The sequence below is a fragment of the Gekko japonicus genome, unplaced genomic scaffold, assembly GCF_001447785.1.
Source record: "Gekko japonicus isolate JY-2015 unplaced genomic scaffold, Gekko_japonicus_V1.1 scaffold145, whole genome shotgun sequence".
In the NCBI taxonomy this organism is placed as follows: Eukaryota; Metazoa; Chordata; class Lepidosauria; order Squamata; family Gekkonidae; genus Gekko; species Gekko japonicus.
In genome coordinates, this window is record NW_015173678.1 from 1437571 (window position 1) to 1448473 (window position 10903).

At 48.0% G+C, this 10903-nt stretch overlaps 1 protein-coding gene across 1 annotated transcript in view; it reads left to right on the forward strand.

The window, feature by feature from the left end:
• Positions 1-4468: 4468 nt before the first annotated feature.
• TTLL1 (tubulin tyrosine ligase like 1) overlaps positions 4469-10903 on the forward strand; it is a 40857-nt gene continuing 34422 nt past the window's right edge. The window contains exons 1-2 of the mRNA XM_015422980.1: positions 4469-4793; positions 6972-7088. Coding sequence (XP_015278466.1) covers positions 6976-7088 — 113 coding nt within the window. The 5' untranslated portion in view covers positions 4469-4793; positions 6972-6975. The remainder of the gene's footprint in view (positions 4794-6971; positions 7089-10903) is intronic.

Here is a 10903-nt window from a genome sequence, read left to right on the forward strand (position 1 = left end):
GATTGGGGGGGCAAGGCGGGCGACGGAAGGCCGATGCCTCCGTTGCCCGGCCCTCTACAGAATCCACCCCCAAAACCTCCAGGTATTTCCCTCCTTAGAGCTGGCAACCCTACATTCCCCTCAGTGCCTGTTGGTAGGCAACTAAGCTTGGTCCTGTCACCTACTTTGGCCTTTGGGAGAAAACACATTGGGGCCAATCCTGATAGGGTTGCCAACTCCAGATGGGAAATTCCTGGAGATTTGAGGGATGGAGCCTGAAGAGGGTGAGGTTTGAGGAGGGGTGGGACCTCAGACAGGTACACTGCCATAGACTCCACTCTCCAAACCAGTCAGTCCCACATAGGGAACCATTGTTGCCAATCTCCAGGTGAGGGCTGGAGAGCACTCAGAATTACAACTGTTCTGCAGAAGGGAGGGCAGAAGTCAGCTGAAGTCAAAGGGGCAGATAATGGTAGGTTGATGGCTAGCTGGGAATGAGATGGGGTTGCCAACTACATCCTGACAAATTCCTGGGGATTTGAGGGGTGGAGCCTGGAGAGGGTGGGGTTTGCAGAGGGATGGGACCTCAGACAGGTAGAATGCCATAGACTCCACCCTCCAAACCAGCCATTTTGTCCTGGGTAACAATTGTTGCCAATCTCCAGGTGAGGGCTACAGATTACTCACAATTACAACTGCTCTTCAGGTAGCAGAGATCAGTTCCTCTGGAGAAAACAGTGGACTCTGTCATTATACCCTGCTAAGGTCACCACAGCAAATTGACACTGTTTGCCCAAAGCCAGAGCACTGCCCCAGAGCCTCTTTCTAGATCTCGTTGTATTGCTTTCACAACGGGCTTTACTGCTAGTTATGTCATAATTCCAAAGGTGCCTGCAGGCTCAAAAAGGCTGGGGACCTCTGACCGAGAGTATGGGATGGGATTTTTCACAGAGAGGCTATGGAGGGAGTGCTGTGGGTCAGTGGTCAACTGTATGCAAGGCAAAAGTTGACCACTGTGGGCAAAGGTTTGCAAAAGTGGGCAAAAGCTGGCAAGGAACTTAGGCATGGTATGACATGTAATGGGAACATGGAAGTCAGGAAGGAAGCAGAACTGGACAATGGAACTGGAAGGGGGATAGGGGCAAGATTTATACTTGTGAACAGAGGAGATGGCTGACGTCAACATCATGACTCTAAGGAAAAAGAGCAGCTGATATGCTGGATAAGTACTGAGTGGAGCTGATTCGGGGATAACTACACACCATCAAGAAGCACTAATTAAAATGGAAGAGACTTCATTCTTCTCTACAGTTTGTGATTCCAGCTGCAGAACACTGATGCTAATCCCAGGAGCCATAATTCAACTCTGGGACCTGTCATTCCAGTCGCAGAACACTTGTGATACTTCAAGGGGCTGTCATTCCAATCCCAGAACACTTCTGCTACTCTCTTACTCCCAGTGGCCATCATTCCACGCTGGGATCTATCATTCCTCTCCCAGAATACTGATTCAATTCCTAAGGACCGTCATTCCACTATTGGGGTTGTCATTCCAGTCCTAGAATACTGGTATTCCCAGGGACTGTCAGTCCACTGAGGGGGGGGGGGTGTCATGCCACTTCCAGGGGCCATCATTCTACTCTGAGTCCTGTCATTCCAGGCCCAAAACACTTCTGCTACTTCCAGGGGCTGTCATTCCACTCAGGGGATGTCATTCCAGTCTCAGAATATTTCTACTCCCAGAGACCATTATTCTACTCTGCGACCTGTCATTTTAGTCCCAGAGCATGTATCCTATTCCCAGGAGCTGTCATTTCAGTCCCAGAACACTTGTGTTACTCCCAGGCCATCATTCCACTCTGCAACCTGTCATTCCATCCCAAAACACTCCTGCTACCACCAGGGGCTGTCATTTCACTCTGGGGGCTGTTATTCCAGTCTCCGAATACATCTACTACTCCCAGGAGCTGTCACTCCTCTAGGGGCTGTTATTCCAATCCCAGAATACTGATTCTGTTCCTAGATACCATTGCTCCATGCTGGGGGCTGTCATTCCAAGTCCTTCTGCTACTCCCAGGGGTTGTCATTCCAGTTTGCAACCTGTTATTCCAGTCCCAAAAGACTTCTACTACTCACAGGGGCTGTCATTCCATTCTGGGGGCACTACCTTCTTTTGTGTGATCTTCCAAGACTCTCAGACCCTTGACATTGAGTAACAAACCATGTATGCAGGATAATAACCCATCCTCTCTGAATGTCCCTTACAATACAGGCTTTGCTGGAAACCTAATTGGATGCATGGGAAGAAACAGGTACCCCTCATGCTGCCTACTGGGGTAAGTCCAGTAACTCATTGACTAACAGTACCTCACTTTTGTCTGGATTGGGACTCAGTTAACTGACTGTCATTCATCCCATTCACCATCTGTAAGCATTTGGTTCAAGACTTCCACAAACTCACTCAGAAATGGAGCTGGGGGTTATCTGCATATTGGTGGCCCTGCACTCCAAAACCCATGGTGATCTCTTCCAGCAGTTTCATATGGACGTTAAACAGAATGAAGCGCAAGATGGATCCTTGCCGGGGGCCAATGCAAATAGGCACGCACCCCCTTCTTGACCTACTCAACCAACCTAACCCCATACTATCAGCTGCAAGAGGCAAGCCATCACCCGTACCCAGGCATTTTCCCCAGCTGAGAAGACAAGACAGGCCTGCATGTTCAGAAGACATGGTCCTCTTGATCAGGAACTGGAAGGGGGGAGGGTGGCCAGCCACCACCATTCTGTGCTCCGAATCACTCTGGGCTGGTGACCACAATTTAGGAATACAAAGGGATGACCAGGAGGCTACCTTCCTTCCCAAGGAATGTTTTCCTCCTCATCAGAGGCAGGGAGGTGATTCCAGAGTCACGCCTCATCACTCTGCAACTGATCCAGCGCAGCTATGACGCCGGGCACTGGGGGCACCATCAGCAACTCCAGAAGCAGCGTTACGTCTTGCAGGTGAGCCAGACTCTTTCGGCCGTCCAAGTCTAGCTGACAGGGCTGCTGGGAGGCGGAACGGCTCCCCCCTCTCCCTCGCTCGCTTTCAGGCTACGACAGGAGCAGCGTCCACAACGCCTCTCCCTCGACCCATCTCCCAGCGCAAGGGAACAAACGGCCGCCGCCGCCGCCCCTTCGGCGTCCCCCCTCTCCCCTCGGTGGGCTTCCCCCCCCACTCCTCACGCCTGCGCGTGCCCGCACACTGCCCCCACTCACCCCACGAAGCGCCGCGCTGACGAGTCTGACCAGCAGAGCCACTCCCAGAGCCGGCCGGTCCCTCCCCGTCCTGTCCGGCTTTCCCGTCCCCGACCCGTTCCGGCGGCCTCAAGCCTCACTCTCCACTCTGTAGCCGGAGTCCCTCCTGTCCCGCCCCTCTGCAACGCTGATTGCGCCCGCCGCCATTTCGGGAGCTGTGATTGGGCGCCTGCACCTGCACCGCCGCTCCGATTGATCGAGACCAAATCGGCCGCCAAGCCCGCCTCCACCACGCCCTCGAAGCCGACTTCCTCCCCGAAGGTGGTGGCTGGGTGCGGCCCGCGTCAGAGCGGCCGAAAGCAACCGGGGAGGGGCGCTAAAGGGGCTCTTGAGCGGGGAAGTAAACTGGCCCGTATTCTTTCGTTCCACGAAGGAGGGATGTCCTTGGCGGGTTTGTCCCTTTTGACGTCCGATTGCTGGTGGTTTTTAAACATCCACGATTTGGCGCCGGGCTGGCCCACGTGGACAGCCACTCCGCTGCTGCGGATTCCCGTGGCTGCTGCCCCGGAGATTTTCAGTGACAGTCTCTTCTCCATTCCGCAGTAGGGACGCCAGTCCCCAGGTGCGGGTGGGGGTTCCTCGATTTTTAGGGCTCGGACCCGGGGTGGGTGGGAGAGCCGCCCCTACGACACTCGTCTGCAGCCCCGCTTGAAAAGACCGGGTGCCACACGCACCTGCCCTGCTAGCGGTAGATTCTCTGCTTGCAGGGCAGGCCCACCCACTCTTTCCAAGCGGGTGCTGCCGGCTCCTGCCTTACAAGAGGCAAGTTTCCCTCGTGGAGGGCTAGGGGGGCTGCCGGCTCCTGCTTTGCAAGAGGAGAGTCCCCCCTCTGCAGGATAGACAGGCTTGGCACTTGCTCCTTCCCCCACCCCCATTTAAAGGGAAGGTTCCCTTTAAATGATTGTGAAAAGGCGTGGCGAATAGCGTCCAGGGTGGGATGGCGTCACTCTGCTTGACATCATCACGTTGGGGGTGGTCGCGCCTCCTCCTGGAACGCCCCCTAATCCCTCCTCCCGGAGGAAATTGGACCTTGCCAACCCTAGTGCGAAAACCGCCATAAAGCGGGCCAAAGAGGGAGGTCGCTGGAGCGCCCGAAGCGAGGGGAGAAGGCGGAGCTTCGGCAGATAAGGCTTCCACACCTGACAGCCGGTTTCTGGGCCACAGACCGCAAGAGTGGGTGGGGCCCTGCTGCCGCAGCGCAAGGACCATAGTGTGGGCAGTGGCTGGAGAGGGCATGAGGAAGCCCCGCAAACTAAGAGGCAACTGACCCCTTCTTTTGCCGGGTGTGTGCTCTTATGACTGGAGAAACCTGTATTCAAGAGGGCTTCTTTTTGGGAGCGTGGGCTATCCTTTTCCCGGGCCATCGTTGTCCGGCGGCTCTTGCGACGCGTTCTCATAGCTGCCTATTCTTCGCGCTCACCCAGGAGGAAGAACGTAACGTAACCGTACCGGCTTTTTAGTGGGCGTCCCCCGTCATCGTTCTTCCGCCGCCTCGTCTTCTGGCTGCAAACAAGGTAGGTAGGTGGGAGGGTGGGTGCCGGTGGTCGGTGGTTTGCCCTGAGGAAGGGGCTCGCCGCCTCGTGTCTGCACGGGGGAGCACCGCAGGATGGTGCCCGAGAGTTGTTGAGGACTTTTCTTCCATTTTTATGATGGAAAACTGAGGAGTTTGGAAAGCACCAAACAAATTCCCGTGAAATGCTTTTCTTTGAAATGAGGGGAATACTTTTTAAGACCAGGTTTTGCTCACTCAAAATGTACGGCATGAGAGTCTTAGTAGACCTTCATAGCATGAAATTGAGACAGGATAGGGATTCTGTTGATGTCCTGCTGAGCTGTCCAGCAGAGCTTCCCTGGGTTGTCGGCAAGGTTTGTATACTGGACCCTTGAGGCTGCAGACCCAAAGTGACATGTTTGCAAGGCATTTTTCGGTCAAAATTGCTCTCATTTACTGCAGCTTCAATTCTGAAGTTATTTCTATTCAGTCTTGGGATACTGTCAGTGTGTAGGCTGGTCCTAGTTGGATGTATGACTTTCAGTCGGTAAGGCTTGACAAAGCGGACAAACTACTTAGAAGTGTGTATTTGCCATGTCTAGGCTTCTCTTGCCCTTCTTGGCTGATAGGAGCAAGCCAGGATGGCTTGGTTGAGAGGGTCCAGGAAATTGCAAATGGTTGTCTGCTCTGGAGGCCTGTTTCCAGGCACAATTCAGAGTGCTATTTCCTGGCTTTGAGGCCCTACATGGCTTGGGGTCTGACCCTTTTCCCAAACCCTGGTCTCGGTGTCCCGCCTGTGAAGGTGAGCGTAGATACAGTGGGTAACTGAGCCTTGTAATTGCTCTACTCCCAACCCTCCTGGTGATGTATGGCTCAGCCAAGGAGCTGGACACCCACAGCATGCTCAGGGCCAGCAGAATACCTCTTGCCCAGCTGCAAGATCTGCTGAGGGGTGCAGCTCTGTCATCTTGCTGGGCTACAGTAGCAGCAGCATAGCTCGTGCTGGTGGCAGCACCTGGCTCCAGACAATGGGCAAACCAAGGAACCTTAACATGGCAGTGTGGTTGGTGCTGAAAGAGAGAAAGGGACCTGTCGAGTGAAGAGGGACTTTCCCATGAATAAGCATGCAGCGGGTCAGTATTTTCAGATATTTTTCAGTGATGGGAAACTAATATTGTCACACCTGCTGCTATGGTAGCCTGAAAACACACCCAAATGCAATAAGGTATGCAAAAGGATAACCAAATTGTTTTTATCACTTCTATAAAATAATATATAAATGCTTGAAGTGTAAATGAAGAAATACATGGGGGTTTAGTAATGGAATCTCATTGTTAAGTATTTGCAGAAATTGAGGGGTATATGATGAGCTGATCCATATTTTCCCCCATTAAATTTAAAGTATTTATATTATACTTTCTTCCCAGTTGACGGGACTCAGAGTTGTTCACATTGTTAAAATCTCAGTCTACAGAAGAAATAAAAAAGAAGAGAGCTAACCATTACTTATCAGACTAACTGACCTTTACTTGTGAGCTTCCAAAAGCACATACTTCCAAAATTTTTGTAAGGTTGAGGCCTATGTTGTCTTCATATGTTTCACTCCGCTCTTTTTATCATATTGTAGTTAACAATAATCCTGTGAAGAAGTTCATTTTTCTCCCAAAGGCAGCATATACTAGAATTTATAGATGTGTATTTAGGCTATTCTATCAGTCTCTGACTGTCTGAGAAAGAGAGAGAGAGATGTCACATCTTGTCTGAGTGTTGCTTTGGTTCACTTGCCTTTTGTGAAGGAAACAGGAGAGATTAACGTGTGCTCCAGTTGAACTACTTTCTGTGCTAAGTGGTACCATCTAGTTTTTCTGATTTTGAGCATGGCTTATCCTTTAAAAGAAAAGAACTTGGGAAAACTCATCTGCTTGCAAGAGAATAAAGTAATAAACTGTGCTTTAGACATAGATTTTTAATTCCTAGCATATTTCATGTTATGGCCTAAAGTTACATTTTTTTGTTCCTCTTTGAGAGAATAGTACCACTTTTTATAGTACAGATTTCATCAATCTGTAATATTCTACACAAGTTCCTACAAAGCAAGAATCTCTGCTTAGAAAAAAGTCTATCCGAGTCAAGCTAAAATTATCCTGGGAAATACAGATGGATTTTGTGGTCTTGGTTCTAACTAATTTGTTTCTTTTAGGACTATGGCAGGAAAAGTAAAATGGGTGACTGATATAGAGAAATCAGTGTTAATAAACAACTTTGAAAAGAGAGGCTGGATCCAAGTGTCAGAAAATGAAGACTGGAACTTCTACTGGTGAGCAGCAGCTTTATTTCTTCTCAGAAGTCCCCATTAGCAGCATTATTACAGCAAATAGGGACTGTTCCTAGCTGCTCCTGCTTCTGAGAGACAGAGAGAGAGAGAGACCATAGTCCATAAAGGACTTTATTACTATTTTCTGGAGAGGAGAACTTGCAAAATGCAGTTGCACCAATTTCCTGCTCTTTGTGAGAATTAAGAAATTGCTCAAAAGTTGCTCTATGCTTAATTCAACTAGTGCTGTAGCCTAGTTGAATTCTGAGCCCCGAGCCTGTGCACAGTAGTACTGTGCATATGTATAATGTGTGTTGTGAGGAATCTGGAATTATACTGAATAACGTATTGCAAATATTGTTTTCTTCTTTCATTGGTCCACTGTTTATTTTAGCTAATGTTTGGGAAATAGCTGATCTTTCCTTTTCTTTCTAACCATTGGAGATGTCCAGCACTGCCTGGATTAAGAATTTAGCACTTTTGCTAATAGATCTTTCACTTTCATTGTTAATAGTTGTTACAGGTTAAAATATATGCTGATCTGATCATGTGAATTAACTTTTTGGAGAATGGTGGGGTCAAAGATTCACTAAATAATCTTGAACAACAAACTTTAGGCTGAGGGTGAATCTGTGTCATATCAGCACTCCTTTGAGAGGCCAGCTCAAGCCATAGGCTATAATACAACACAGAACAAAGGCACATTGCTTACTGTACAGGTATAGGTACTTCATCTCTATATTTGTATAACATATTTCTAGGTAGACTGTATATCCAATACAAGATGGAATTTCAATAGGCTAATTTTAAATGAATCAGTACAAAATCTGTGCCTCAAAATATGACCATTTTAAAGTTGCTGGCAGCACAAGATTATTGCTACAATTATTAGTGAAGGCACAGCACACAACAACTTCCTCAGTCAAGACAATCTTTTTGAAAAATTGGTTGTTTTCATCAGGGTTAGCTAAAAAAAAAATGTAAGAGAGTCTGTGTCATATATTCCAAGGGCAGGCCTGCTGGACATTTGCTTGTTAAATGCCCGAGACCACCTTTTACATTCAGTCAGTAAACTTGCACACCATTAAGATAGTGGGGGGGGGAGAGCTCTCTGAACAGAGTTAAAACAAGAGAACAGAAGTATATAAACTCAACTGCAACGAGACATGAACGAAGATATACAGCAGATAAGGACTGAGATCTCATCTGGACTGCAAGAAATAAGCCAAACAATTCAAGAAAATAAACAGGATAATCAGGAAATTAAGATAAAGCAAAAAGAATTTTAAGGAAAACAAGAAAAAATATAGCAGTACAATGACAGGAAGCAAAGTCCTTGACAGAAGCAAATCAAAGAATTGAAGTCTTGGAAACGAAACTTAGAAGTAACAATCTGTGATTCTGCAGAATTCCAGAAACTCTTTGTGACTCAGTTTTGGAGAATGGTTTCGAAAACGAATACAAGCCTATCTGAAGGAGCATGGTGGTTTCCTAAAAATTGAGCACATATTTAGAATAAATAAATTATCGTGAGACATACTAGTCAGTTTCACTCATAAAAAAGCGAAAGATACAATTCTACTACAACGTAGAAAAGAACCGCTTAAACTTGAAGGACAAGAAAATACAAATATTTCAAGATCTACCACCAACTATAATAAAGAAAAGAATATGGAAACTTGAAGCATGTTTTGCAACATAAGCAAATAAGATATTGTTGGAAAATTACTGTCACTTTAGAAATATTTTTGACAAAAGGTAAGAAAACAATAACAACATTCAAACAAGCGGAAGTACTTTTACAAGAATTGACAGTGAGTAATAGCGATCAAAGCTCAAGATCGGAGGACACTGGGCCCTCATCTAGAGAAGAGGAAGGGGTAATAAAGAAAAGAGACAAGGGAAAAAAAGGTGGGAGTGAATGAACGTAAAATAATTTATGTGAATTTGAATGGATTAAACCTGCCCTCTAAATGATAAAAAATCTTTAATCAATTGAAGAAATTTAAAGCAGGTATATTACCCATCCAAGAAAGTCATATCAAAAAATATATTAAATTGCAGAAGATTGGGTAAAGTATATACTGTTCCTGCACAAACCAAGAAAAAGGGTGTAGCGATATATATTAACAATCAGTTTGCAAATCCTTGAAGAACTAAAGGATCAAAATGGAAGATTTTTTATTTTGAAGATGAGGCTATCAGAAGGACAAATATGGACACTGGCGTCAATATATGCCCCAAACAAGCAACACAAGAAGCTACGAGAGAATTAAAAGCAGTCAAGGACGTTGAGACGTGGGCGAAGAACAAAATAATACTGCAGGACATTAAATTAAGAGACCGGTGAGCTAAAACCAGGGGGGTCTCAGCCAACTACTCATTAAATGAAGACTTGCATACCTCTTTAAATCTCTGGCTCTCATCTCTGTTGGATGTAGCAGAGCCAAATCCAAACGTAATCACAGCAGCTTTTCGTTTGCCCATATCAAAAAAGGTCCCTCTGGGAGTACCAGAAGACATTCTAATTGAATTTGCAGATATCCAGCATAAAAAACGTTTATTTTAGATAACCAAAGAAAAAGAGGGTTTGCAACTAGAAGATACAATTGTGTATCTGTATGCATACTTGCCTCCAGAAATCCTTGCTGCAAGAAGACGGATACATAAGGTAGCGGCAAAGCTAACAAACAACGGTGTCAAATTTTGCTGGCTGCCTCTGGGATATATCATAGTCCATTACAATGGAAAAACTTTCATGGCTTTTGATGAAGCATCTGGGAAAAAGCTTCTGGCTGCACGTGTAAAATTGTAAGAGGCAGAAAATAGACTGGCGATTAATCTGTTTGGAGATGGCTACTTGAAAACTCATAGAGACACGAGGCTTCCAGGAACTAGTTTAAGGAGCAATTTTTTAAAAAGTGCTATACTGTGGCCGCGGTCATACGAAGCATTAGGCACGCAAGAGGGATGGAAGAGAGGCGGAGTTTCCGGGCGCGATCTCACCGCAACATCTGGGGAGCGTAGAGCTCCCGTGGCTGTTCCATGGCTACCGCCCGAAGCCGCGCAGTAAAAAACTAGTACCTCCGAGGTACTAGTTTCCGGGAACTGCGCAGCAAGGGCGGGCGCCTGATCGCGTCCCTGCTGGGCTTCCGTGGCATCCGGCGCGCGCTGGGTGGTTCCCCCCATGCCTCCCGAAGCCCTCAACAGCACATGCGCACAAAGGCACCCGGCATCGTTAGGGTCGAGGGGGGCTGCGATGGGGGTGCGCGGCAGTGGCCAGGCAGAGAGAGCCGCGTGTCATGGGGGGAGGGAGGGCAGGCGGGATGCTGGTGGGGAGGGGGGGCCCGGCGGGGTACTCCCCCCTCCCCTCCCCTCCTTGTGGGCGGCCCACAGACCCTGCCCAGAGTGAGCAGTGCACGGCCCTCCCAGAGGGGCGGCTCCTTCCGTCCCCTTCCCATCGGCTCTCGCTAGAGGTGCGGATGCTCATGTGAGGTGCGGATGCTCCGAGACATCTGATCCCGCTGCCACGAGGTTTGTTGCCCCGGGGCAAATAGCCACGCTCCCCACCCACAGTTTCCTGCCCGTGTGACCGCTGCCTGTATTTAGCAACACGGAATATGCAATGCTAACCATGATTTATAGCTCAGTTCATAACAAAATAGTGCCTTTCTTATAATGGTATATGATCGAGTGGGTTTAAAAAGGGCTAGAAGGTAAACAGTGTGTTTTAATTTCAATAGTGGGGGCCATGAGGAGGTAGGGGAAGCCCCCCCCCCCAAGTCCTCTCACAGGAGGAGGGAAGGCTTTCTTCCTGC